The sequence below is a fragment of the Emydura macquarii genome, unplaced genomic scaffold, assembly GCF_026122565.2.
Source record: "Emydura macquarii macquarii isolate MOO-44397 ecotype Brisbane River unplaced genomic scaffold, CSIRO-AGI_Emac_v2 contig_2292, whole genome shotgun sequence".
NCBI classification, from domain to species: Eukaryota; Metazoa; Chordata; order Testudines; family Chelidae; genus Emydura; species Emydura macquarii.
Genome location: NW_027132429.1, coordinates 3,370,362 through 3,398,270, shown reverse-complemented (window position 1 = coordinate 3,398,270; position 27,909 = coordinate 3,370,362). Strand labels below are relative to the sequence as shown.

At 66.2% G+C, this 27,909-nt stretch overlaps 1 protein-coding gene across 2 annotated transcripts; it reads left to right on the top strand.

Moving 5' to 3' along the window:
- Positions 1–260: 260 nt before the first annotated feature.
- LOC137161400 (complement C3-like) lies at positions 261–27,590 on the top strand. Of its 2 annotated transcripts, XM_067560639.1 has the most exons (41): positions 261–371; positions 1,077–1,278; positions 2,101–2,260; positions 3,404–3,474; positions 4,018–4,106; positions 4,335–4,417; positions 4,629–4,716; positions 5,032–5,134; positions 5,284–5,398; positions 6,099–6,214; positions 6,978–7,115; positions 7,290–7,490; positions 8,054–8,251; positions 8,495–8,659; positions 9,996–10,125; positions 10,585–10,659; positions 11,019–11,213; positions 11,519–11,642; positions 11,952–12,037; positions 12,195–12,337; positions 12,654–12,866; positions 13,262–13,313; positions 14,139–14,225; positions 14,721–14,924; positions 15,126–15,201; positions 15,593–15,755; positions 17,836–17,931; positions 18,171–18,324; positions 18,553–18,725; positions 19,787–19,951; positions 20,263–20,322; positions 20,664–20,754; positions 20,901–20,952; positions 21,330–21,417; positions 21,885–21,971; positions 23,121–23,226; positions 24,276–24,365; positions 24,899–24,982; positions 25,953–26,036; positions 26,606–26,741; positions 27,241–27,590. In XM_067560639.1, the coding sequence occupies exons 1-41, from the start codon at positions 298–300 to the stop codon at positions 27,359–27,361; spliced, it is 4,938 nt and encodes a 1,645-aa protein (XP_067416740.1). In that variant the 5' UTR covers positions 261–297; the 3' UTR covers positions 27,362–27,590. The 2 variants fall into 2 exon arrangements, with proteins under 2 accessions (XP_067416740.1, XP_067416741.1); XM_067560640.1 differs by lacking the exons at positions 261–371; positions 3,404–3,474 and having other exon boundaries at positions 1,105–1,278.
- The last annotated feature ends 319 nt before the right edge of the window (positions 27,591–27,909 follow it).

Below are 27,909 nucleotides of genomic sequence, written 5' to 3'. Positions count from 1 at the left end.
GAGACACGGGAGGGGACACACAGAGCCCGACCCTCTCCCCAGGGGCACAGATGCGGGGCAGGCACCCCCAGGGCCAGCTTGGGGGGTGCAGTAGAACAGGTATGTCAGAGCCAGCAGGTCCTGACGTCAGGGCCTGGCACTTAGGAGAAACCTCTGGCTTTCCGGGCAGTGCCGTCCCCCAGGGTTGGCCATTAACTCGCCGTCACCCCATGCCAGGGCAGCGCTGTTTACTCAGCCGGATAAAGAGGCCATGCCCAGCGCTGGCCTCCACTCCAGCCCCTCGCTCGCACCCGCAGCATGGTGCCCCGGCTGCTCTGCCTCCTCAGCGGGCTGCTGCTGCTGGGCCCACGGCTGTGCCAGGCCAGGCCCATGTGAGTGCCGGGGACACGGGGTGGCGGGCAGCCGGTCAGCTCAGACGCAGCCCTGGGACGTCCCAGCTGAGGCCCAGCTCCCAGCCGAAGCCCTCAGCTGGTTTCTGGGGTCCTGCTCCTCCCGAGCCAGCCTGGGCAGAAGGGGGGGGCCAGGGATTCGGTGCCCCTTCCCCAGCAGAGCAGAGCAGAGCACCTGCCCCAGGGTGACGGCTCCCCGCACAGCGGCTCAGGGGGTGCCAGGGGGTCGGCCCCGTGGGGGCCCCACTAGTCCAGCCGGGGGGCAGCAAGTTCCCCTTCAGTGCGTGCCCCATGCCGGGGACGGGGGAGCCAGGCAGAGGTGCAGGCCAGGGGCAGATCCAGCAGCAGAGCTTGTCTCTGCCCTTCACCCTGCATCTGGCACCTCCCAGTCGTCACCGCGTTTATCCCCCCCGCGGGGGGCAGGGCTGGGCCGGTTCTGGTTGGGCAGGGCAGGGCTGAGCTGGGCCGTGGGGCTGGGCCGGTTCTGGTGGGGCAGGGCTGAGCTGGGCCATGGGGCTGGGCCGGTTCTGGTGGGGCAGGGCCGGGCCGTTATGTTATCCCCACAGTAGACGGGAACAGAGGCACGGAGATGCCAAGGCGCTCGGCCAAGGCCCCGCAGCCCAGCTGTGGCAGAGCCTGGCACACAAGCGGGTCCCTGCATGCCAGCCTGGTGCCCTCCCGTGGCAGGTACCTCCTGGCAGCCCCCAACATCCTGCGCGCGGGGAGCGAGGAGAACATGGTGGTCCAGGCCCAGGGCCCGGCGGGGCCCCTCCCGGAAGACATCAAGGTTCAGATCCTGCTCTTCGACTTCACTAAGGACCAACTGCTGCAGGAAACGTCCGTCTGGCTGACCCCGGCCAACCATGCCCTGGCCATGGCCACGGTGCAGGTGGGTGGGAGAGGCTGGCGGGGGAGGGGCAGCACCACCTGGTGCAAAGACACAAACCCCGGGTGCTGCAGGGAGGCAGGGAGGTAGCAGGGGAGCCGGGCTGCAGGGGGGCAGTGGGGTTGCCAGAGGACCAGTGAGGGGGGCTGGGCTGCAGGGGGTTAGGGGCCAGCAGGGGGGCTGGGGGAGGAGGGGGGTCAGTGGGGGGACCAGGCTGCAGGGGGAGCAGGGGTTGGGGGGGATTGCAGGGAGGGGGCGGGTCAGCGGGGGGGCCGGGCTGCAGGGGGGGCCGGGCTGCAGGGAAGCGGGGAGTCAGCGGGGGGGCCGGGCTGCAGCGGGGTGGAGGGGCCGGGGGGACGATCTCCTCTAGCCATCAGTGCTGATACCAGGGGGTTGCTGCTGGTTTTTGTACAAGGCCTGAGAGCCCATCCCTGCCTGCTCCAGTCGCTAAGGCCCCCCCTGCCCTTTCCCTGGGCGTCGGGTCCTGCCCCATCCCCCTCTTCACTCTCCTGTGCCCTCGCAGCTGGGGCAGAGTCTCTGGCCGGCTGTGCCCCACACTGTGTTAAACACCTGCCGTGCTCCTCTCCAGAGGTGGTTGCCTGTCAGTGCTGGGTGTGTGGGGGCGGGCATGCACGGGGACACGGACGCTAGCACTGGTCTTTCCAGCCAGCACCACCCCTCCCGGGGCACAGCCCCCGGACGCCATGGCTCCACCCTGAGAGCCAGCTGGGGGGGGGGGGCGCTGCCCACTCCCAGGGGACAGAGGGGCTGTGTGGAACGGCGGCCCTGCACCCGGCTCTGGCACAGATCGTTTCCGCCCTCCAGGTCCCAGCGTCATACGGCTCAGCGGGCACCGAGAAGCAGTACGTGGTGGTGCAGGCCAAGTTCGGAACTGTCATCTTGGAGAAATACGTCCTGGTTTCCCCAGACTCCAACTACATCTTTGTCCAGACTGACAAACCCATCTACACCCCCGGCCAGAAGGGTGAGGCAGGCTGCCAGGGGAAGCCTGGGGGGGCAGGGGGCAGCCACTCGGGTTAGACACTCAATGTGACCCGTCCGTGCCCAGGGCAGCCAACTGAGAATGCCAAGATCAGAGCAGGCTGCAAACGGAGAGCAGATTCTCCCCGCGCTGGTGGGTGGCACTGAAGCCCGGCTTCCCAACCAGCCACAAACTGCTTCTGGTTCCCCCACACTGGTTATCAAAAAGCCAGTCCACAAATGCCCACAGCCCCTTTACTGCATTCCAGCGCCTGGCTCCCAAATCAGCACCAGGTCCAGTAAAGGGACCAGTTATTTAAACTCTCTGCTCTGTACTAAAAAGGTTCCCTCCGACCCCAAAGGATCAGCCACAGCACCAGATAAATATAAGTTTGGATCTTACCTAGAATCCCACGCTGCCAGCCAATCCTTTAGTGACTAGAACTAAAGGTTTATTGTAAAAGGAAAGAAACAAACCGTGAGAGCAATGTTAAAGGGTTAGAACAAATTAGATACATACAATGATTGAAAGTCCAGCTACGTCAGGTTTCTAGAAGAATTGTGGAGTTGCAACGTGTACAGTCCCTCTGGTTCACATCCAACACCTGGACGGGTCTAAGTCCTTTGGTTCAGTTGCACAATGAATTGACCCAGAGGTCGGTGTGTGTCTGCAGCTGGACAGGAACAAAGACAAAATGGATCCTGGGGTTTGATCTTATAAACCCTCTGTCCCGGGTCATGCGGCCTGGGGAAAGTCACAAGAACTAAAATGGAGTCCAGAGTCACATGGGCCAATCCTGGTGACTCTTCAGGTCTGTCTTTAGTAATTCCCAGGCCCCTTGCCTCTGTGAGTGTCTCAATGGGCCATGAAGCAGGCTATCGTCCTGCCGCCTCTGTCTGGGGTGTGTCCAAGCCAGCCCAAACTGACATACAGAAATAGCAAATACACCATAGCTTCCATTTCACATGAACATGAGTATTAGTATCTTATTCAGCTCGATACATCCCTCCTACCAGCACCAGACATGGCGTATCTCACACGCATTGTCATGATTCTGACACACTGATGTCACACAATAGACTAACTGCCCCCCACTCAAGCCAGCCCGCGTGACACCCAACCTCTCCCGTCTCTTCACCCCGCCAGTGAACTATCGGGTCTTCTCTGTCAACAACTGGATGGACCCGCTGGAGACTAACTGCATGATTGTCATCCAGGTACCACCGCCAATCCCGGAGGGGGTGGGGCTAATCCCATCAGAAGGGGTGGGGCTAACGATCCCACTACTGCCACCAGAATGGTGCATCCAGAGCACAGTAACACCCCAGCACCCCAGCGTCCAGTCTCCCACACCCGCCATTCTGACAGCCCTTGAGAGCAAAGTCCCTGCAGACACCAACTCAGGGATGCCACCCCCGGGGCACTGGGGTTACACAGAAATGGGCCCCGGAGGCAGCACCGTGCCCCCGACCCCGCAGCATGCCGGCGCTGGATCAGTCCCGGCCGGAGGAAGGTGGCTCTAGGGGGGTGCCAGGCAGACTTGGGAGGAGCCCCTTCTGCCCTGCACCCACTGCCAGGGGGTGTTTGCAGGTGACCCCGCCCAGCAGTTGTGACGTTTGCGGACCTGCAGCTGCTCGCCTGGCGGGGGCTCCCAGGGCCCACCTGGGGCTGGCTCAGAGGACGGGCAGGGCGGTGGTGGGCCCCCCACAGAACCGGGACCCTGGTGCGTCTCGCTGAGCTAAACCCACCCCCTTCCGCAGACTCCCGAGGGCATCGCCATGAGCAGCACCACCCGGAAACTGGAGAAGGGTCTCTACATTGGCACCTTCCACATCCCGGAGCACGTCAGGTGGGTGCCGCCAGGGCCCCAGGCCCCACAGCCCCATGGGCACCCAGGTAGCAGGGAGCTCTCTTGGTGGGCGGGCCCTGTGGGCTACTGTGGGGGGGGGCTGCAGTGGGACCCCTGGGCCCCGGTGGAGGGCTCGTGCCCCCACCGGACTCAGGCAGGAGTCAGGCCGCGGGTGAAGGCGCCGGCTGTGGGCCACGCCAGCTCCACGCGGGTTTTGTTTCCCTCTAGCCTGGGCACCTGGAAGATCCTGACGTGTAACCAGAACAGCCCCCGGCAGCCCCACAGCACCGAGTTCGAGGTGAAGGAGTACGGTGAGTGCCCTCCTACCCAGGCCCCGCTGGGAGGACAGCCAGGCCTGGGGGTGTGGGGCCAAGCCACCTCCTCCGCCCCCGGCCAGCCACGGGCCCGGCCTGCCCATCCCGCCCACAGAGCTGCTCCCCCTTCCCCAGAGCCCCCCAGCTCACTCCTCCCGCCCCCACTCGTCGTCTGTCTGTCTGAGCCCCTGCTGCCCGTCTCTCCCAGTGCTGCCCAGCTTCGAAGTGGTGCTGACGCCCACACGGAAATTCTTCTACCTCGGGGACCAGAGCCTGACGGTGGCGATCGCGGCCAGGTGAGCCGGGCACAGCCGGCGGGAATTCCGGCCCTGCGGGCAGCTGGCATAAGCCGTGGGGCAGGGACCCAGCAGCTGCTGCCCTTATGCTGGGGCAAGGCTAGCCAGGCCCACAGAGGGGCTTTGGCTGCACAACTTGGGGCAGAAGTTGGCCCTGTCAGCACTGCCATGCAGCCACCTCTGGGGGACGGGGGGCAGCTGCTTAACAGCCAGACGGCAGTTTGAGGGGGAAGCAAAGGGGCGTCACGTCACTGCTTTGCATCCCTGGGAGATTCCTGTGGGCAGACACTCCTGGCTTCTCTCCTGGGCACCCAGGTTTGTGTTTAACGAGCCCGTGGACGGCTACGCCCTGGCGATCTTCGGAGTCAGGACGGAGACGCAGAAAATCACCCTCCAGAGCTCCCTGCAGAGAGTTGAGGTGAGTTATTGTTACGTGGATTACGGTGCTGCCTACGGGCCAAAACTGAGATCGGGGCCCGGGCCCGTCACGCTGGGCACTGCCCAGACCCTGTCTGAGATCAGGGCCCATCGCGCCGGGCGCTGCACACATGGTAACTCTCCCTGCAGATAAACGAAGGAAGAGGCGTCCTGACGCTGAGGGGCCAGGATTTAACAAGTTTTGACAAGCCGGAGGACTTGCTCGACGCCTTCATCTTCGTTAACGTCACCGTCTTCTCCTCAGGTGAGCGATGGCCCCAGGGGCCATGCGGGATCCGTGCCAGCCGCCGGCCTCCCGCGGGCGCCGCAAGATGCACCTGGCAGGGGCAGGGGATGGCTCTCTCCAGGAAGGGCTGGATGAGAGGGCAGCACATGTGGCGGGAGGGGCACAGGCCCAGCAGGTGTCACCTGGGACCCCTCACCCACCCACCCACCCACCGCGGACAGCAGCCCCGCGAGACCTCAGCCAAGGGCTGTAGCCCAGGCTCTGCTGGCATCACATGGGGGCCAGGAGAGGCCGTTTTGCAAGCCCTGGGGGCCCCTTAATCGTCCCCCTGCTGGGCCAGGAAGTTGCCCCTGAGCCCCCACCCCTAGGGGTGCCCAGTCACGGGTGGGGTGGCTCTGTAGCCAGCTCGAGCTGTGAGCTGGGCGCTGGTCTCTGTCCCGTGCACCTCATACAGCACGCCCGCCGCAAACGCCAGGCCCTGGGTTCCTCCATGTCCCAGCGCCGCCGCGACAGAGATCTCGCGTGCCCCTGGCCTGTGCAGGGGGCGTCAGGGCACCAGCGCCTCCAGCCTAGGGCAGAGAAGGCCTGAGCAAGCCCAGCACACCCCCCGGGTACCCCTTCACTCCCACTGCGCCTCTGTGCCGGGTGAATTCCACCCGAGCGGGGCAGTCCCCCCGGCACAGACACCCCCTTTCTCGACACGCGGTGTCACCCTCAGGCGGCGAGATGGGGCAGGCTGAGAATTCAGAGGTCAAGATCGTCAGCACGCCCTACAGCATCCGATTCATCAAGACACCGGGGTTCTTCAAGCCAGGCATGCCCTTTAGCTTCAGGGTAAGGGGTGCGCTAGCGTCTCTTCCTCCCTTGCTGACTCGCCAGCAGTGGGGAGGGCTAGGAACACGGCCCTGGGCCCATCTAGCCTGGTGTTCTGGCTCCGACCATGGCAGCACCATGGTGGAAGGTGCCCGGAGCCCCGCAGGAGGCAGTGGTGGGGTGCCTGGCCCTGGGGAAGGCTCCTGCTGGTCCCTGGGGCTTTGAGGTTGGCCCCATGCCGTGACGCAGGAGGGTCTATGGCCCAGCCAGGCCCCTCGGGTCTGTTCTGACCCCACTGCTTGACCTAGGGACGTTCTCGTTAGCCACAGAAATGGCCAATCCCTTGTCTCAACCCCGCCCAGCTCTTTGCCTCAAAGCTATCTTGTGGCAGTGAGTTCCACAGGTTCCTGGTGAAAGGGCGTGGGAAGCTCATCCAAGCCAGGAGCCGGTGCCCCATGTGTGGGGCCCACTAGGCATGTCTGGCTTGTGGAGTGGGACACTTCTGAGTTGTAACCTGTTGAAACCGCAAAGGCTGTCGGGGGGTCGGCAGCTCCCGGGCAGGGCTGCCAGGTCCGTGCTTTGCCCCAGCCTTGCAAAGACTCTTGCCGAGGCGCATCCCAGCCCACAGCATCTGGGCCCCCCCACACCACCCCTCTGGGGAGCAGGCAGCAGCACGATCACCCTGGGATGCCCTCATGGCTCATCAGAGCCTGGGGAAGAGAAATCTCATCGCCCTGTGCCGGGCTCCGGGTCACCCTCTGCCTCTCGGCTCCCCTGGCACCAGGTTTACGTCACCAACCCGGACGGGTCGCCGGCCCACAACGTCCCTGTGTGCTTTCGGGACCAGAAGCACCAAACAAAGGAGGGCCTGGCCTCCATGGTCATCAACACCGAACGTGACAGTGAAAGCCTGCAGCTCCAGGTACGGGGCCGTGCTCGGCTCATCCCCATCTTCTCCAACCACCCTGATTAACCCTCGCTTTCGACTCCCCCGCCTCTTTCCCTGGGGGCTCTGGCAGGGCCGCCGCAGGCTGATCTGGACCCAGCGGGGCTGTGCGTGCCTTCGGGGTGCTCAGGGCTCTCTTCCCCGTTGCAGGTGGCGACCTGTGGCTCTCTGGCTCCGCCAGCCCAGCAGGCCAATGCCACGAAAACCATCCAGGCCTACAAGACGCAGGGCAGCAGCAGGCACCTGCTGCACATCGGCGTGGAGATGGGCACGGTCCGCGTGGGGCAGCCGCTGCGCATCATGCTCCACCCGACGCACAAGAGCTCGGCCGTGCAGCACTTCACCATCCTGGTGAGCGCTGGGACGCGGCCCAGCTCCCCGCACAGCCGGTCTGGCCCTGCCCTGGCCTGGGCACCCCCGGCTTCGGCAGGGCCTGCGGGCGAGTGGGGCTGGCCAGGCCCCATGCACGGCGCCACAACAGTGTCTGGGGAGCCTCTCCTGGGCTGCATTCAGCCCGCCAGGCCCATCTCCCCACACGCGCCCCCATGGGTCCATCCGTCCCCATGCGCCCTCCCCCCCAGGTCTGTCCGTCCCCACACACCCCCTTCTGTGGCTCTGTCTGTCCCTGTACACCCCCTGATGGGTCCGTCTGTCCCCATACCCCCAAAGCCTTGTCCTGCGCATGCAGCCCTGGGATGGCGTCACTGCGCAGCCCTGCCTGGCTCAGGGCCCTGCTCCCTGCGGCAGACACGGCCCCTGGCCCGGTCATGCACCCCACCCGCCTGCCAGGCGCCATGGGGCCTGTGTGGGGCGGTGCCGGCTCCCGGGCGCTGACCTGGCATTGCCCAGCCCTTGGCTGCAGCCCCAGAGCCGGGGCCGGTGCTGAGTCCTGACCCCTGCTGCTCTCCCGCCAGCTGCTGAGTAAGGGCAGGATTGTCCAGGCCCGGACCCAGCCCCACAACCCGGACAGCGTCATGACAGCCTTGACAATGGACGTGGGGCCCCAGCTGCTGCCCTCCTTCCGCATCGTGGCCTATCAGTACCTGGCAGACAGCTCGGAGCTCGTGGCCGACTCGCTGTGGGTGGACGTGGCTGACGTGTGCATGGGCACGGTGAGTCCTGGGGCGGTGCCGGGGAGGGCAGCACCCGCCTGCCAGACAGGCCTTTCCCTGCGTGGCCCCCCACTTAGGAGGGCCAGGCTCTGCCCCTGCTGCCCTGGCCTCGGGGCACCCTGCGCCCAGCTCCCGGGCCCGGGGGTGGGGGTGGGTGCTAGAGGCCGGGCGCTCAGCGTGGCACGGAAAAGGGGCTCCCAGGGCGCGCCGGCTGCCTCACCCTGTCTCCTCCATCCCGCCCAGCTGAGCGTGGGCCCCCAGAGGGAGGCGGACAAAGGGAAGGTGTTCCTGCCCCATCGGCAGATCAACCTGCAGGTGACCGGGGACGCCCAGGCCGTGGTGGGGCTGGTGGCCGTCGACAAGGCCCTGTTCGTTCTCAACAAGAAAAACCAACTGACGCAGAAGAAGGTGAGCGAACGCGCTGTCTGTGTGCGGGGGGCAGCCCGGGAGCCAGGACGCCGGGGTCCTCTGCCAGCTCTGGGAGGGGAGTGGGGTCTGTGATACGACCCGTGCCCAGGGCAGCCAACTGATAATGCCAGGGTCAGGGCAGGCTGCAAACGGAGAGCAGATTCTCCCCGCGCTGGTGGGTGACACTGAAGCCCGGCTTCCCAACCAGACACGAACTGCTTCTGATTACCCCACACCGGATATCAAGAAGCCAGTCTACAAATGCCCACAGCACCCTTCACTGCATTTCAGCTCCAGGCTCCCAAATCAGCACCACGTCCAGCAAAGAGACCAGTTATTTAAACTCTCTGCTCTTTGCTAAAAGGTTCCCTCTGACCCCAAAGGGTCAGCCACAGCACCAGATCAATATAAGTTTGGACCTTACCTAAAATACCACGCTGCCAGCCAATCCTTTAGTAACTAAACTAAAGGTTTATTGTACAAAGAAAGGAATAAACCACGAGAGAAATGTTAAAGGGTTAAAGTAAATCACAGATATACAAATGATTAAAAGTCCATATACTTCAGGTTTCTGGAAGAAATGTGGACTTGCAGGCTTGTGTAGTTCTCTCTGGTTCACATCCAGTGCCTGGATGGGTCTAAGTCCTTCGGTTCAGTGGCAAGATGAATTTATCCAGAGATTGGTGTGTGTCTGCAGACTGGACAGGAGCAAAGACAAAATGGTTTCTCTGGCTTGATCTTATAAACCCTCTGTCTTTTGGCCATGTGGCCTGTGAAATTTGCAGGAGCTAAGATGGAGTCCGGAGTCACATGGGCCAATCCTGGTGACTCTTCAGGTGTGCCTGGGGTCCAGTCACGTCAGCAGGTGCTGGTGACTCAGTGGTAATGCTGGCTTCTCCCTCAGGGCCCCTTGCACCTGGGGAGGCCTTAATGGGCCATTACACTGGCCATTGTTCTGCAGCCTTCCTATCTGGGGTGTCGCCCGGCAGCACAATTGAAACGCAGACATCTCAAATACATCTATAACTGCCATGTCACAGATTACACATGAACACAAGTAATATTATCTTACTTAGCATACCATAACCTTCCTGACCACACCTGTCATGGCCTATCCCACATGGATTATTATGATTCTGCCATGCTGATGTCACACAATATACTAACTGCCCCCCCCCCACAAGCCACTCCGCATGACAGGGTCTAGTGGTTGAGGGGGGAGGGCTGGGAGCCAGGACTCCTGGCTTGTGGCACGGGGTGACCTAGCTCTGAGAGCCGAATGAACCCCGAGCAGCAGTAGAGGCTGATTTCCCGCGGCCCCTGTTCCCGCCGGCAGGTTTGGGACACGGTCGAGCGCCAGGACATCGGCTGCACGGCGGGCAGCGGGCGGGACCACGTGGGGGTGTTCACGGATGCCGGGCTGGACCTGGCCACCAACCTGGGCATCTCCACCACGGCACGGACGGGTGAGGCATGGACGGAGGGACGGCGAGGGCGGAGATCCCCATTCACGGCCCGGCTCAGAGCTGTGGCTAGCGTCTTCACACATCGAATGGACGGGACAGCGCAGGGCAGGGATTGGGCCACGGGGTCTGTCCCCTCGGGGGCGCCGGGCAGCCCGGCCCGGGTATGTCCCTGTCCCAGCCTGACGCCTCGTCTGCCCACATGTGGGGCGGGGCCGAGACAGGCACAGACCCCCGGGGCGATGCGCCGATTTCCATTTAGCTTCACCCTGTTCCCAGTGGCCTGGTTCACACTGAGATGAGACCGTCCACATGGCCTGTAACTGAACCGGTTTCAATCCCCCCTTGTTCAGCACAGCGACCAGGCCTGGTCTCTGGAGGTGGGGCGGAGGGGGTCACTGGAGGGGGGAAGAGGGAGGCCCCCTCGCTGCTCCCCCTCACCACCCCCCCCCCGTCTTGCAGAGCTGCACTGCCCCCCGACAGCTGCCAGGCGCCGGCGCCGATCCCTGCAGATGCTGCAGCAGAAGAAGAACAAAGGTCAGGAGGCGTCTTCGGGTGGGGACCCTGCTCCGTCCCGCCCGGCTCGCCAGGAACCTCGCGTGTCCCACGCAGCCACCCCACCCCATGGCAGCCTCCCCAGACCTCAGGCCAGCCCCAGGATCAGCTTTTCCCCTGGGCCCGGCTCTGCTCTGCCCACCTGGCCTGGCGCTGCCCCGGGGAGCAGCTGGGGAACCGGGCATGTGGCCTGCGTCCTCACAGCCCTGCTCTTCCTGGCCACCCTGGGTCAGCCCTTGCCCCCCCCCGGCCCTTCGCCAGGCACTGAGCTCCCACCTGCTGTGTCTCCCCTGGGCCCGGACGCCTGGGTCCCATGCCCTGCCCTGTGTTCCTTGTCCCAGTGGACCAGTACCAGACGGCCCTGGAGAGGCGCTGCTGCCAGGCCGGGATCCAGGAGAACCCCATGGGGCACTCGTGCGAGCAGAGGACGAGCCGTGTGCTGCTGGGCCCCCCCTGTGTGGCCGCCTTCCTGGACTGCTGCCGCTTCGCCCGGGCGCTGAACCAGGAGGAGCGCACCCGGCTGCTGCTGGGCAAATGTAACCTCCGCGCAGGGAGGGGGGTGTTGCTGGGGGAGTCGGGGGGGGGGGGGGGGGGGACCACCACCAGTCAGCCAAGATCCAGCCCATCCTGCCTAGAGCTTGGCCTGGCTGCTCAGGGGGGCGGCCTGTGGGGGTGACCTGTGGGGGAGGGGCCCAGCTGCTGGGGGGGGCCTGTGGGGGGGAGGCTGCTCCAGCGGGGAGGGACCCGGTTGCTCAGCGGTGGCCTGGCCTGTGGGGGGGGGGGGGGGGTGCAGCCAACGTGGTGCCTCTCATCTGGCCTGCTCTGACCATGCCCCCTCCAGCCAGCGAGGACGAGGAGTGCGAGGACGAGGAGTGCTGGGACAGCCCGTCCGTGAGAAGCTACTTCCCAGAGAGCTGGCTGTGGGAGAGGCTTGTGCTGACCCAGGCGGACCCGCTCCAGCCCGGGTGAGGGGCCGGGGCCGTAACCCGTCCAGCGCCGCGGAGTGGGGATCACTTGGGCTGTCCCCCCGCTGCAGGGCGAGGGCGTCTGGTTGATGCTGGCCCCGGCCGGAGACAGGAGACGGGGCCAGATGGGCCCCTGGGCTGGGCATTTCTGGGTTCCCAGCCCGGCCCCATAGCCCCTGGGTACCTGTCAAATCCACCCTGGCAGCTGACCCTGGGCCTGGACCAAGGCCACAGACAGGACCCTGCTGCGGCCGCTGGGCCCCATGTTCAGTGTTTGAGGCTGATTCGAACTCGCCTCCCTCCCCGCAGCCTTGCTAGACACCTGTTCAGCAAATACCTCCCGGACTCCATCACCACCTGGCAGATCCTGGCCGTCAGCCTGAGGAAGGACAAAGGTAACCCAGCTTCTGCGGGTCGGGAGTGGGGGCACCGGCGGAGCTGGGGGGAGCCCAGGGCTGGGCGAGCAGGGGGCGGTGGGTGTGGAGTGGGGGCCTCAGCGATGGCCCCGGTGTCCCAGGGAACACGGCTGGCTGAGCCCCCTGGTCCCCGCAGGGATCTGCATCTCCGAGCCCTACGAGGTGACGGTGAAGATCCCGCTCTTCGTGGATCTGCGGCTGCCCTTCTCCGTGGTGCGCAATGAGCAGGTGGCGCTCCGGGCTGTGGTGTACAACTACCATGAGGAAGATGAGCTCCAGGTGGGGGGGCTCTGAGACCTGGGGGGACCTGGCCCCGGCAGGTGGGGGGGGGATTCTGAGTCCTGGGGGAGCCAGCCCTGGCAGGGGACGGGGGGCTCTGAGTCCTGGGGGAGCTGGCCCTGGTGGGGGGAAGGGGTTCTGAGACCTGGGGGGACCTGGTCCCAGTGGGTGGGGGGGACTCTGAGTCCTGGGGGAGCCGGCCCTGGTTGGGGGAGGGGTTCTGAGACCTGGGGGGACCCAGTCCCGGCGAGGTGCTGTCACTGCCCAATGAGCTGAGCTCCCCCAGCTCAGCTGTGCCGCGTGCCCTGCCCGCCAGGTCTACGTGATGTTCCCCTACCACGAGCAGCTGTGCAGCCTGGCCACGAAGGAGAAGCGCTTCCAGCAGAAGCTGTTGGTGCCCCGGTACTCGTCCAGGGCCGTGCACTTCGTGGTGGTGCCCCTGGAGCTGGGCACCATCCAGGTGGAGGTGCAGGCCTGGGTCCGGGAGCTGAGCTTCCGCGACACCGTGAGGAAGAATCTCAACGTCCAGGTAGCGGCGCTGCCTCGGGGCCGGGGAGGAGCTGCAGGGCGTCGGCTGGGGGCAGGGGGTGTGGGGGCTTGGGGGGGCCGGGAAGTGTTGCCTGAGGGATCCCTGCGACGCTGAAGATGGCCACCGTCCAGTCAGCTCCCTGTGGGCTTTGCCGGGCTCGGCCCAGCCCGGCGCCAGGCCCTGCCCATCAGGTCACGCGCGGGCCCTGCGCACTCGCCTGCCGGCCCCTTGGGTGAAGGTGGCACGAAGAGCCCGAGTCAGCTGGGCTGGGGGGCCTGGAGGGTCCCGTTGCAGGCTTGGGGGGGGCAGGCTCTGGGAGTTGGGGGGCGGGCGGAAAAGCTCCCTGGAGCCGTTGCTCTCTGAAGCCCCGTCCCTCAGAGCTGTTCTTGTTGCAGGCAGGGGGCGAAATCCAGCGGCTCTCAAGGAGCATCATCCTGGACCCCAAAGGTTCGTGCAGGAGCTCACTGCTCACCCTCTTCTACGCATGCCCGGCCCGTCCTCCCCGGCCGCGCTGCCGGTCCCTGCCATAGCCCGGCCTGTGTCGTCCACCCCGTGCAGGGGGCCCAGGCCCGAGCAGTCCCGTGGTCAGGGCCTTGCTGGGCCGTTCCAGGTAGGAGGAGAAATGGCTGGGCTGAGACAGGTGGTCCCTGGTGCAATCCTGTTTCCCAAGCACGGACAGCCCTGATTCGCTGGGCACCGCAGGAACAAGCTGCAGCAGACAGTTTCCTTGCTCACAATTTCCAAGCCTGCCTCTCCAGCCAGTCCTGTGCTGCGCGGAGCTCCGTCCCTCAGCTTCCTGCCACAGCCACGATCCCGCTGCTGCCCTAGGCCTCTGCTCTCACTCACAGACACCCCCAGCTGCCCGGCTCCGGCACTTTACAGTCTGTGCCCAAGGAAATGCCTCAGCCTGCACAGCTCGGCTTCTGGCAAGACGTCCCACCTGGCCCAGCGTTGGGTGGTGGCTCCCTGTTGGCCAGCTCTCACTATGTGAGAGGATTTAATTGCTCCTTTCATTGAGGCTGAAAGAGGGGAGCTCAGCGCACCCAGGTCTGCTGTTGTCTGTAGATCAAAGAGCTGTTAACAACTTCCAGCAGAACATGGGCACAGTGCCTGGCGCAGGCTCTCCTGGCCCAGGATACCCTGCAGTGGGCGTCTCTATGCCCTCCCCTGCAGCACTGAGCTCTGCAGCCTCCGGCAGGAGGTCGTTTAAAGCCAAGCTTATCATCAGGTCACCATGGCCCCCCAGCAAATGCCTCTGGCTTTTCCTGGCAGGTAAAGCGCAGCAGGCGCTGTTGAAAAGCCATCCCCTCATCAACCAGGTGCCCGACACAGAAGCCGAGGTCTTCATCAGCGTGCAAGGTACAGAGGGGGCCCAGCTGGGCCCAGGGCTGCAGGGGCACCGGGAAGCATGTGTGGCTTGGTCTTTGGGCAGCCACCGGGGCCATGAACTGCCCCCTCCCCCGCCACCCAGGGCAATCCTCCCCCCCTGTGAGTTCCAGTCCCCGGGGGTCATCACGGCCCCAGCACAGCTGGTGGGACAGACTCTGTTCTCCTGTACACTGCTGTAAACCCCCTTCTCTGCCCTGAGAGAAGTCCTCCCCCACCCCCGAGCTGGGATACAACCCAGCAGTTCTGGCTCCCAGCCCCCCTGCTCTGACCACTAGACCCCACTCCCCTCCCAGAGGCGGGGTAGAATGCAGGTGTCCTTCCCTGTGCCTGTTCTCGGCAGCATGTCGGCTGGCACCAAAGTGCGGCCCCGGCCAGGCTGCCGCACAGACTGGGGGGGGAGGGGGCGGGAAGGGGAGAGCTGGGGGGGCCGTGGGCATCGTGCCAGCGCTGTCCCGTCCTTGGCAGGGGACATCCTCGGTGAGATGCTGGTGGGGGGCCTGCAAGGCACCACGCTGCAGAAGCTGATCACGCTGCCACAGGGATGCGTGGAGCAGAACATCTTCTCGGTCACCCCGAACATCATCCTCACCCACTACCTGGACACCACCAAGCAGTGGGACCAGATCGGGGTGGAGCGCCGGAGCCAGGCCATCCAGAACATCATCCAAGGTGAGCGGCACCCAGCCAGGCCAGAGGGCCCAGAGATCCCGTGGGGGTGGGGGGGTCTGAAATGCTACACGCCGCCCTGCCCTTCCCCCACTACCCCACCGGGGTGGGGCCCCTGCCCCCGGGGTGCTCTCCTGGGGGGATGCACGCAGCCCCACCTCAGCCCCTTGCCCTGACTGAGTGTCTGTCTGGGCTCTCCCGCAGGCTACAACCAACAGCTGCGTTTCCGAGCGCAGGACGGTTCCTACAAGCCCTATTCGGGCAGCACGGGCAGCACCTGGTATGGCACCTGCACTGCTGGGGGGCAGCCTGGGGGTGAGGAGCTGGCTAATGTGTGCGTGCAGCGCTGCTCTCGCTGCGTGTCACACACCCTATACAGCTCCCAGCGAGTGGGGATTCTCCTTTTGCGTGGGTGTCCAGGGCGGGGGCAGCGGGAGCTGGGCTCTGTGCTGCTGTGGGGGAACGCCGGGCTGCGGGTGGGGTCCAGCCGCGTGGGGGGCAGGGCCTCGTCCACAGACAGCCCAACAAGAGTGAGTGGGGCCCGGGCAGTGTGTTCACAGCAGCCACCGGCACGGTGCCGCCCGCGGCCAGGTCTGACCCCAGCTGTCCCGTGGCCTGGGAGCTCCCCTGCCTCCCTGCCACGCGGACACACGCCCCTCCGCTCCCGGCAGGCTGACGGCCTACATCCTCAAGGTGTTTGCCATGGCGGCGTCCCTGAAGACCCCGATCAACCACGAACTGCTGTGTGCCAGCGCCCAGTGGCTGGTCGACCAGAAGCAGGATGGGCAGGGGGATTTCCGCGAGCACGCTGCGATTTATACGCCCGCGATGCAGGTACTGCGCCATTGGCCAGGCGGGAGGCAGGGCAGGAGACGCAGGCCTGACACGTGGCACGACGGAAGCCAGCCCTGGGCCCTCTGCCGTGCCAGGGGGCCCCTGCCGGACGGTCCCCTGCAGCTTCCTTCCACTTTACCGAGCAAGGCTCTCGTGGGCTGCGCCCTGCGCCTCCTGCTGCCGTTCTCCCTGGTGCAAAGGGCACCGCGCCCGCAGCAGGACGGGCCTGGACACTTCTCCTGTGCCATTCCCCTGGTGCCTGCCAGCCTCTAACGCCTCCCCCCGCTCGCAGCACCCCCGGGGCCGTATAGGCCCCAGGCAGCGCAGCGGCAGCTAGGGTGAGGGGGTGATTTCCCGGCAGCACTGGGCTGGTGAACGTTAGACCGACACGAGCGTCTGTCTGGCAGCAGAGCTTGCAGCAGGGCCATGCCATCAGCCGCACCGGCAGAGCCTGGTGCAAGCAGCCGTGGTCAGACGGCAACGCGCCCCTGTGACGCGTCCGTGCCCAGGGCAGCCAACTGAGAATGCCCGGGTCAGGGCAGGCTGCAAACGGAGAGCAGATTCTGCCAGCACTGGAGGGTGGCACTGAAGCCAGACTTCCCAACCAGCCACAAACTGCACTTCTGAATCCCCACAGAAGCCAGTCCACAAATGCCCACAGCCCCTTTACTGCATTCCAGCGCCTGGCTCCCAAATCAGCACCAGGTCCAGTAAAGGGACCAGTTACTTAAACTCTCTGCTCTGTACTAAAAAGGTTCCCTCCGACCCCAAGGGGTCAGCCACAGCACCAGACCAATGTAAGTTTGGATCTTACCTAGAATCCCACACTGCAGCCAATCCTTTAGTGACTAGAACTAAAGGTTTATTGTAAAAGGAAAGAAACAAACTGTGAGAGCAATGTTAAAGGGTTAGAGCAAATCAGATACATACAATGATTGAAAGTCCAGCTACGTCAGGTTTCTAGAAGAAATGTGGAGTTGCAGCGTGTACAGTCCCTCTGGTTCACATCCAACACCTGGACGGGTCTAAGTCCTTTGGTTCAGTTGCACAATGAATTGACCCAGAGGTCGGTGTGTGTCTGCAGCTGGACAGGAACAAAGACAAAATGGATCCTGGGGTTTGATCTTATAAACCCTCTGTCCTGGGTCATGTGGCCTGGGGAAAGTCACAAGAACTAAAATGGAGTCCAGAGTCACATGGGCCAATCCTGGTGACTCTTCAGGTCTGCCTGGGGTTGCTTCCTGGGCCCCTTGCCTCTGTGAGTGTCTCAATGGGCCATGAAGCAGGCTGTTGTCCTGCTGCCTCTGTCTGGGGTGTGTCCCAGCCAGCCCGATTTGAAACACAAATATCTCAGATCTCTTCCTAGCCCTGTACTGCACACACAACACCTGAATTAAACACCCTCATCTCACCTCCCGCGCTACAGCTGGTCTAGCCGTGCCTGCTGTGAATCCATATGACAAATGCCCCGCCACTGATCCAGCCAGTCTGACAGCCCCGGGAGCTGGGCTGAGCGACACCCGCTCCAGGAGCCCGCTGCCAGGCGGTATCCCGGCTAGCCGCACCGGCAAGGGGCTGTGAGCATGGGCCTGCCCAGGGACCAGCACGCGGAGCCACCCTCCCTTTCCCAGCGCCGCTGGGGGTGACGGCCCCAGGTGGGGCTGGGTGGCTCAGAGGACAACAGCCGGGCAGTCCAGTCGCCTCCCCCAGGGAATGAAGCCCCCCTGGGGAGCCGAGGGAAGGAGTCTGGGCGGGGCCGTGCGTTAGCTGGGTTTGTCTGCTGCAAACAGAGCCAACACTGCAAGCGGTGGCCATAGGTTTCCGAGTCAACGCCCCCCCCCCCTTATCTCGGCATGCCTGGGGGGGCCTGTTTATGGAGAGCCCTGCAGCCCCTGCCCTCCTGGAGCCCACCTGGAGTACGGCCCCTCCCTCCTCCTGCCCCAGCTCTGCCCCCCGCTGTCCGCCCCGGCAGTCAGTGATTGGAAGATGGGCCCAAGCATGTGGGGTGGGTAGGTGGGAGGGGGCAGGTGCCTGCAGGGCTCCCGTGCAGCCCCCCCACTCCCGCGCTCTCCCTCCGCAGGGCGGCTACAAGGGATCCAACGCAGACGCCTCGCTCACGGCCTTCGTCCTCATCGCCCTGAAGGAGGCGGAGCCCATCTGTGGGACCCACATGAATGTAGGTCGTGGGGCGTCCTGCCCCAGACAGCTCCCCCTCGGCGGCGGCTGCATTGTCAGGCACAATCAGCGACGCGGCAGGGCTGGCCAACGCGGCACCCAGGGCCAACAGTTCCACGGGCATCCCAGGAACTCGTCTGGGGCAGGGAGCCGGCGCGGGCGGGTGGGCACCGAGTCCCAGCAGTCACTTCCCACCACCCTCCTGACTGCTGTCTGTCATCCCGTCTGTCCTGGCCGCAGGGTCTGTCCTCCAGCCTCCAGAAAGCCCAGGGCTACCTGGAGAGACATCTCCGGCGTCTGCAGAACCCATACAGCGTGGCCATCAGCTCCTACGCCCTGGCCCTGGTGAACAGCTCCATGGCGGACGCCGTCCTGGACAACTTCGCTGACGTGGGTGAGCCTGGGAGCCGAGCTGGGGCGGGGCGGGGCTGGCCAGGGAATGCTGTGTGGAGGGGCAGGAAGGCACGTGTGTGTGACTGTGAATGTGCCGGGTGTGTGCAATAGCAAGGGCCGTGCACTTGTGTGTGTGCATGTGGCGGCTCTGCCTGTGTGCCCGCGCGTGTGCATGCCTGGGAGCTGCATTGTGTGTGCCGGGCACGCTGTCAGGCTGCGCTCTCCGCAGAGTGGACGCACTGGGCTGTGGACAAGGACACGGCCCGCTCCCTGTACAGCATCGAGGCCACGGCCTACGCCCTCCTGCAGAAGCTGACGCTGGGGCACTTGGAGAAGACCCAGGCCATCATGCAGTGGCTGATCGAGAGACGGGAGTTCGGCGGGGGCTATGAGAGCACCCAGGTGACAGCTGGTGGCTCCTGGCCTAGCCAGGGCGGGCGCAGGGGCCCCTCCGTGACAGGAGGCCGGATTGTCCATGGGCCTGAGCACAGCCAGCCCTCCCCCTGCCCCACACGGCTTCGGGGCTTGGCTCCCAGCTGGTGGCTGGGCAGGGACCCCCTGAACGGTGCTGCTGAGAGCTCGGCCTGGGCGTGTTCACGGCCCACAGAGCCGCTGGATAAAAACATGGACCCTCCCAGGGGAGGGGGGGCCACAATGGGACTCAGCACCCAGCTCGGGAACACGCACGAACCCAGCCAGCCAGAGACAAAACAGGCTGCTCCCTGCACCAGGGAGGCCCGCCGGCCCCGCTGTGCCCCAAGCTGGCTGGCTGCAGACTGAGCATCCCCGTCTCAGACGCTGCCCTGCGGAGCCGCTGTGACGGAGCCCCCGGAACGGCTCTGGAACCCCTCGGGCGAGTGCTCAGAGTCTGCCCCCCGCAGGTCTCCCCACACCTGTGCAGCCACCTCCTGACTGTCCCCAAAGAGTCCAGTCCCCCCTGCTCCACCAGGACTCCCCCTTTGGGGCCCCCGGATGGGACCCTGGGGAGCTCAACCATGCCTGGGGGCTGCACTGGGGAAAGCCAGCCCTGCGCCGTGTCACTAGCGGTCCCTGTGGGCGTGGGGGGAGATCCCAGCCGGCCCTGCCCTGCTGCCCTGTGCCCAGTCCCAGAGCGCCCAGCCCAGCAGCAGCAAACCTTGCAGGACGCCATGGCTGGAGCTGAACCTGCGCCTGCGGCTGCTGGGCGAAGGGGGCTGCGCTGCCCACAGGCTGGGCCATGGCCCATGACGGGCTGTGGGGCAGCTTCCTCCTGGCCCGGCGCTCGGCCACAGAGCGGTCCAGCCTGCCTGTCACCGCGGTGCCTGCGCCCGCCCCGGCCAGCGCCTCCCTGCGCCCGGGGTCGAGCACGCACTCCGGCGCTCGCCCGAACGTGCTTCGATGCCCAGCCTCTGGGCAGGGCCGTTCCCGGCGCCCCCTCCGCTCCCCACAACGGGACCTGCTGACGGCTGCTGCCCCCTGCCCAGACCACGGTGATCGGCATGCAGGCCCTGGCGCTGTACCGGGTGGCCGTGCCCCGCGAGAAAAGCATCGATCTGAAGGTGCAGGTCACGGCGCCCGCACGCAGACTGGCCGAGCAGTGGGAAATCAACAACAACAACGCCTACCTGCAGCGGTCCGGCTCCAAGAAGGTCAGTCCTGCCCCCTGGCACGCAGCCCCGCCCTTGGGCTCCGCCCACTGGCACACAGCTCCGCCCCCTGGCACGTAGGCCCGCCCACTGTCCGACAGCTCCGCCCTCGGGCTCCGCCCCCTAGCATGCAGCTCCACCCACAGGCTCAGCCCCCCGGGGGGACACACCTCTCCCTCCTGGCTGTGGCATATCTGGCAGGGCTCGGAGGGCCTGCGCCCCACAACCAGGGCAGGGGGGACTGCTGCCTCCGGGGCGCCGGTACGCTGCAATGCCTGGCACCTCCTCGGCGTCTCCCGCCCTTTCCTCTGCAGTTCAACGCCCAGGACACGCTGAACATCACCGCCCGCGGGACAGGCACCGGCACGGTGACGGTGAGTGTGCTGCGCTGGGTGCGGTGATCACCCATAGCTAACCCAGCCCTGCTCCTCCTGGGGCCCACGGGGACCGGGGCCGTGCCCATGGGTGGCTCTGAGTAGAGACGAGCAGGGGGGTCAGGACACCTGGGTTCGCTCCCCAGCTCTGGGAGGGGAGTATGGTCCAGTGGTTAGAGCAGGGGGCTGGGAGCCAGGACACCTGGGTTCTGTCCGGGCTCCATCCCTGACGCAGGCCTTGGCCGTGCTCTGCCCACCGCTGAGGAGCAGGCGACCCCGGCCCCTGGGGTGGCTGGCGGGCGACGCTGGCACTCAGCGCATGCGCTCGGCTTCGCCCCCAGCTGCTGACCGTGTACCACAGGCTGCCGCCCACCCACACCAGTGACTGCAAGGCCTTCTGGCTGGAGGCGACCGTGGAGGATGTTCCCGAAGGTACGGTGGCGGCTGGCCCCCCCCGGTCCATCTCCCCGAGCCCTGGGCTGACAGAAACGGGGGCCCTCCCCTGCGGGAGGAGGTGCCCTCGGGGCCCAGCCCCAGAGCCGGGGACCCTGATTCTACCCCTGCCCTTCGGTTCACAGCCAGGAAGAAGAGCAAGTACAGCAACACCTTCCAGCTCAGGATCCGGACCCGGTAACCCCTGGCCCAGCGCGGGCAGCGCCCGGGCACCCAGCCGGGGCAGGGTCGCGTCTGGCCCTGACGTCACGTGGGGGGTGTCATTCGGGGGCCCAGGGGCTCAGCTCAGTGTCACTGGGCAAGGGGGGGGTAGCTCCCAGCGACACCTTCACAACCTGGCGGGGGGTGGGAATCGGCCCCGGCCTCCCCCACTGCGGAGACTCTGGCTTCTGGAGACCAGGCTGCCCCTGCCGGTCCCTCCCCCGCCGCAGCCCACGGGCATTACACGGGAATGGGGATGTGCCCGCAGGCCTACCCTGCCCCTTCCCCGCGCCCCACGGAGCCCTGCCCCCTGCCTGGGTCCCACCCACTGAAGCTGGTCCCGTGCTCGCTAGGTCCCTGGGGCTGCGGGACGCCACCATGACCATCATCGACATCTCCCTGCTGACGGGCTTCGAGGCAGACCTGGACGATCTCAAGCAGGTGACGGGGTCACGGGCCAGCCTGAGGCTCCGGGGCTGAGAATGGGGGCCCCAGCGAGGCGGCCCAATGGCGAGATGTTGCACCTGACGGGGCACGGGGCTCCGTGCGGCTACCGGGCTCTTGGCCCCATAGGGCTCAGCTGGGTTAGCCCCATGCACAGGGACCCTCTGCCCCTCGGCGATATCCACGTCTCAGCTGCGCCGAGCGGTCGCAGGCTGCGTGGCCAAGCCCTGGGGGGTCAGACATCGGGGTCCCTGCAGCAGATAGGGGTGGGGACGAATCCCCTCCCAGGCACCCCTGGAACTGACCCACCGCTGGGTTCCCACGAGATGGGGCAGCCTGGGGGTGGTCCTGGCGAGGAGGGGGGCAGGGCCCCAAAGGGACATGCTGGGCACGGGCAGCCCCAGAGCCCCTGCTCAGCCCTCGCTGCCCGCACGCAGCCACGTCTGCCTGTCTGTCCGCCGCAGCTCACCAACAGCGTGGAGCAGTACATCTTCCTCTTCGAAAGCAAGTCTCAGCTCACAAACAACTCGGTCATCCTCTACCTGAACGAGGTGAGCACCTGCCCCCCCCCTCTCGCTGCATTGACCCGGGTGACTGGGGCTCCTGGGACCCCTGGGCAGTACTGAGGGGGCGTCAACTCCCCACAAAGCTGCCCCCCGTCTCCAGGAGAGCATCTGAGGGCACAGCTGCCCTGCCATCAGGGGGTCACTGCAGCTTGGGGGGCCACACCCACTAGCTGCAATCCAGCTAGCGCGGCTCCAAGCAGCACGCGCCGTGGGGCCCGTGGGGACGTGCCGGGGGCCTGTACGGCCCATTCAGAGGCCGCCCCTCCCTGGGTTGTGCTGACACCTCCCACTGCCGGACACGCCGGGACTGCCGGGCGCCCCGAGGAGAAGGCGCTGCCTGGCCAGGGCTAGGGCGTGGCTGGCCGGGGAGGCACCGCGTGGCCGCAGGGACACTCCCCTGGTGCTGCCCTTGGAGCGGCGACGCACGGGGGGGGCCATGCCGAGTCTGTGCGACGATGCACAAACCTGGGGGGGCAGTGCCAGGATCGAGGCCACCTGAGCAACTGCCGCGGCCCCGTGGGCGTCTCCGCCCAGGCGCCAGGCACGCGGCTGCGCGGTGGTTTCCATGGGGCCTGTCTGGGGGATGGCTGGGCCCAGCCTCACCCTGCGAATCAGCTGCCTCCCGGCGGAGACGGATCAGGCCAGCACGTGGCCTGGCTGGGCAGAAGCTGCCCAGAGCGGGGACCCCGGGAGCTGTCCCAAGGGGTTTGTTTGCTTCTCGTTGGCCAGTGACTGGCCCCTGCCTATTTCCCGCCCACAACTCAAGCCCGGCTGTGCAGAGAGAATGACTCGTTTCCCCGGGGGCCGGGGCTGGGGCCCCTGAGTGCTGCATTTGTCTGTGCGCTCTGCACTGAGGGTGCTGCCGGACCTGCCCACCGCGTGGGGTGCCCCGCTCGGGAAGCCGAGGCCCTGCTGGGTCAGATGCCGTCGGGGGGCGGGTCTCTCGCTGGGGCGGAGAAGGCAGCGTTCTCACTGACGCCTGCAGCCCAGCGTGCGATGTAAGGGGTCAGGTTAGCCCCCAGCGCTGCTGCAGGCCCCTTGCCCCTTCCTATGAAGCACCTGGGGCGGGGCCCGCCGGGTGGGGCTGGGACGGGGGCTGAGCCGGCTGCCCTTCTGCTTGGCCCCGCGCTGCAGGTTTCCAATCGCACCGACACGGAAGTGGCGTTCCGGATTCACCAGCAGCTGGAGGTGGGGCTGCTGCAGCCGGCCGTGGTCACCGTCTACGAGTACTACGAGCCCTGTGAGCTGCGCTCCCCCTTTGGAAACCAGGCCCACGCCCCAGCAGGCGCCACACTGCACGAGAGCGGGGCCCTGGCCAAAGCGGGGCGGCCGCAGAGCCCCAGCTGCAAGGCGCTTGCTGTGCCGTGGCAGTGCCTGTCGGGGAAGGGGGACGTGCCAGGCCAGCACGAGGCTCCTTCGCACCAGGCCGCCCTGCCGTGCGTGGGGCCCGGCCGTGCGTGGGGCCGGCACGCAGCTAATGCGTGGAGGGTCGGGTCGGGTCGGGTCGGGCAGGCGGGCGGGTGTCGCGGTGGATCGGGGCCCGATGGTGGAGCAGCCCATGGGGTGAAGGGCACATGGCCCAGGCGGGAGCCGGCCGGGAGGGAAGGGGAGCTCGCCTGGGAACCGGCCCTGCAGTCGCGCTGGGGGCTGCAGGGCAGCTTCGCGAGCCTGGCCCTCATCCTGCTGCCTGCCCCGGTCGTGGGACGAGCCCCGGGGCTGAGACTGACGGGCCTGAGTCGCCGTGGGGCACTGGCAGCAGGAACGGCCCCTCCCGGCTCACCCGGCCCCTCCAGCTGGCCCGGGGCTGGCAGAAGGGCCCTACCCCAGGCAGAGCCTGCGATGTGCCTGGCTGGGAGGCGCTCCAGCGGCTGGGGGCAGAGCGGGTAGGAGAGCAGAGGGCGCAGGGTACACGGCCCCCGCCATGCCCTGGCCCCAGCGCACAGGTGGAGCAGCTACGCAGAGGCACAGGGCAGGGGGTTGGCTCCAGGCCGGAGCGAGAGAGAGCATGGAGTCAAACTCGTCTCCCCCAGGCCTCAGCCATCCCGGAGAGCTGCTGATCGGCCAGTGCGCTGCCCTGGACAGGCTGGGCGCTCCCGGTTGGTGCCAGGGTAGCTGGGTCCCTTTCCAGAAGGAGTCGACAGATGCAGAGCGAGTCCGGTGGGGGCATTTCCTGGCCTAGGCCAGGCCTGAGAAACTCATGAGCTCCGTGCCCGGGCAGGGGGCGGGTGGGGGCGTCCGGGGGGAGCTGGCCGGGGGGAACACGGCCTCTCGCTCTCTTCCCCTCCGCAGCCCGGAGATGCAGCCGCTTCTACAACATGTCACAGCACAGCGAGCTGCTGAAGAAAATCTGCCAGGAGCAAGTGTGCAAATGCGCCGAAGGTAAAACCGCGCCCACCTCGACGGCGTCGCCTGCGCCTCGCGCCGCCCGGCCCGGGGAGACTCACTCCTTAGCGGCACGGCCACCGTGGGAGGGCGCGGGAACGCTGGCACTGGGGCGCGTTAGGGACGGGCCGCAGCGCCCGGATCCGTGTGAAATCCCTCCACCAGCGCAGAGGTGGCCTCGCCACCTACCCCTATATACACGGGGACGGGCCCGGGTGCCGGGCCATGCGTGCGGGAGAGAATTCGGGTCGGGCAGGGCCTGGGAAAGCAAACGCCCCTTGGCACCGCACTGGCTGTGGACCCAGCGTCAGTGGGAAGGATCCCCTGGGTGTCTGTTGGCTTCGGACCAAGGCCGCCTGTTCCCACGTAACCTGGGGCGCTCTGACCGCATCCCTGTGAGACACCGGCCGGGCCAGCACCTCCCTCGCGGGCTGCCCCACACGTGCTGCTGCGCCGGGTCCCAGAGGGGCAGCCTGGCCGGCCCGTGTGCTCCAGGCGCCGACTCTGCCCTCCCCTGTCCATGCACTTAGAAAACTGCCTGCAGATGAGCTCTATGCGAGGCCTGGAGAAGAACGCTCTCTACGCGAAAGCCTGTGAAACGGGCATCGACTATGGTAAGCCCCGGTGGCGTCTGTGGGGCAGGCAGGAGGGCTCGCTGGGGCAGAGCGAGAGCTGGGCCGGGCCGGGAGTACTCGGCGTTGGTCTGGTGTCGTCGAGGGCGTTACCCTGCAGCACGTTTTCCTGGCAAAGCAACAGCCGATGAGGTGGAAGGGAGTGATTCCAGATGGACCAGTGGAAAGGCTGTGTCATGCAGCATGGCGTTCACCTGTGGAACCCACTGCCACAGGATGGGCTGGGGCCAAGGGCTCAGCAAGAGTCCCAGCGGGACTGGCCATTCAGATGGAGAGCTGGAGCATGGAGAGCTCCTGCGAACAGCTCTCGGGAGGGGGAGAAAACCTGCTGCTCCTGGCTTAAACCGACCTCTGGCTATTCGGGCTCAGGGAGGGCTCCCTGGGGCAGCTCGACCCCCAGCTGCCACTGCGGGCATCTTGCACCTTCCTTCGGAGCAGCTGGTGCTGGGCCCGGGTCAGACCCCACCTGCTGGTTACCATGTCCCCAGCTCTTGGCGTCTCCAAGGTCCACCCCACCCCTTCCCTCAGCCTCACTCGTGTCCCATGGGGTATTTCAGCCTCCGCGTAGCCCGGCTCAACTTCCCCCCCATGCCAGGCCCAGCTGGGGACAGGCGGCTCCCAGGGGCACCCTGCTCTGCCGTGCTTTGTGCGCTTGGGACGTGCAAACGCTCCCAAGCACCTCCTGGCTCCGCACACGCGCGTGCACACGGATTAACATGCGAGTTACCTGGCGATGGAATAAATACCAGGCACGGCCACGGCTCCCCGGTCCCCCCCACGGCATGTTGCCGGCGCCAGGCAGCGCGGGGCTGTAACAGCTCCTGGAGAGCAGCGAAGGTGGGCGGTTCTGCTCCATCGCTCACCCGCTTAGCTGAAAGGTTCAGGACTGCCAGGCTCCGGCACGGGGTGCACAGGACCCAGCGCTCACTGCTGCTCCGCTCCTCTTCCTCAGTCTACAAGGTGCAGCTGGAGCAGCAGGAGACACAGGGGAGCTACGTCTACTACAGCATGAGGGTCCTGGCCGTCATCAAGGCAGGTGAGCGCTGGCGAGGGCTGCATCTGTGCTGGACTCTGAGCCCGCGGAGAACCACCAGGCTAGGGGCGCTGAGCGGGGCGGGGGGCTCTCCCCTCAGTCGGCACTGACCCCCGGGTGGCGCAAACATCTTTCATATTCAAAGTCGAAGAGAGGCCCTGCCCCTTGGTGCCCTGCCATGGGTCTTTCAGGACCACTGGGGTGTCCCCTGGCCTTACCAGACCCCCCCCAAATTAGTGAGGTGCCCCCCGGCCTGGAGAGACCCTCCAGGGTAGTTACGCTTCACCCCCGACACTTCCGGGCAGTGCCTGGGGGTTTCCCACTTCCTCTGCTGCAGCAGCTGGCTGGGAGCTGGCGAGCACAGACCAGCCCGGGCAGGGCCGCCCCGTCTGCGCTGTGGGGGTATCTCGGGATGCCAGGTGCCTGGCCACGGCCTGGGGCTGTTCCCCCTGAGAAGCAGAGGCCCCAGGGAGCTTGGGGTGCCTGTGGGAGGCCGTTTGCCCCGACGTGGGCAGCGCCCGGCTGCAGGGAGCTGTGGTGGCCGTTAGCCTGACCCCTGGTCCCCCCTGCAGGGACAGACATGGACGTGGACAACAAAGTGAAGAGATTTGTCTCCCACGTGGCCTGCGAGAACGTCCTGGGCCTGCGAGAGCAGCAGCAGTACCTGCTCATGGGCCACACGCAGGATCTCTGGCCAACCAGAGACAGGTGCGTGGCCCGTGCTCCCGGCCGTCAGGGCTGCGGCGTGACTCCTGAGGGACTCTGCAGGCTCCCCCGTCCTGCCTTCCCGGCCACGCCGGCAGCCGCTGGCAGGGAGCTGCCAGGAGGCAAACGGCAGCCGGAAGGGGCTGATGGGCTGGGGCGATGGGCAGCTTGAGGCCGCAGGGGGTGTGGGGCTCAGCCAAGCGCCAAGACGTGCTGGAGCCGTTGGCACGTACCCGGCTCTGTGCACCTGGGGCTCACACATGCTTCCAGCGGGGCTGAGTGGGGGAGCTGAGAGTGCTGCCCGCTCAGGGCTGGGCCCAGCGGTCCCTGTGCCAGGGCAGGGCTGACCGGGGGCCCTGAGTTGTCCCGGGGCAGCAAGACGGGCTCACACGCAGCCCTGGCACCCCTTCCCCAGCTCCAACAGGCAGGGAGCGAGGCCGCTCGGCCAGTTCACGTCTCCTGCCCCGAGCGCTGACGGGCGCCTCTCCCCCTTTGTAACCAGCTATACCTACGTCCTGGGCAAGAGGAGCTTTATCGTCCCCTGGCCGAAGCAGGAGGAAGATGGCGCTGACAGATGGAGGGTCTTCCAGTCGTTTTCCCAGTTCGAGGGCTGCGACACCTAGATCCTGCAGGACCCCCCAGCGGCGTCTCGCCCTGCACGGCCTTGTTCCCCGCAGGACTCGTCCCCCCACTGCCACGGCCCCTGTAGGGCTCTTGCCTCTCCCCCATTCCCGCAGCTTCGGGCCCACGCCCTCCCCCCAGATTCTCCTCCCCACCGTGGCTGCAGGCGGGAAACCTGCCCTGCTCCAATGTGTTGTTCTGAGAGAAGGGAATAAACCCCCCGATGCAAGGCTCCCTCCTGCTGTGTCCTCCCAGCGAGCAGCCCCGCGTCTGCACCGAGAGCTGGGGCCAGGGCGGGTGTCAGCGGGGCATGGTCCCGCATTGTGGGGAACTTTCCTGGCTCACACACGGCCCCGGTGGAGCTGGGCTTGGCTAGCGACAGGATCTGAGTCCTGGCTCCCACTGCCGTTACCCATCGGCCGCCTGACCTCGAGGGCTCCCCTCCCGCTCCCCTGTGCGGCGGGGTCCCCGTAAGCCCTTGTCATGGTCACTTGGGGCAGGGCTAGGGTAGGGTGTCCCCACTAACTGCACTGGGCACTGCCCCGACCCA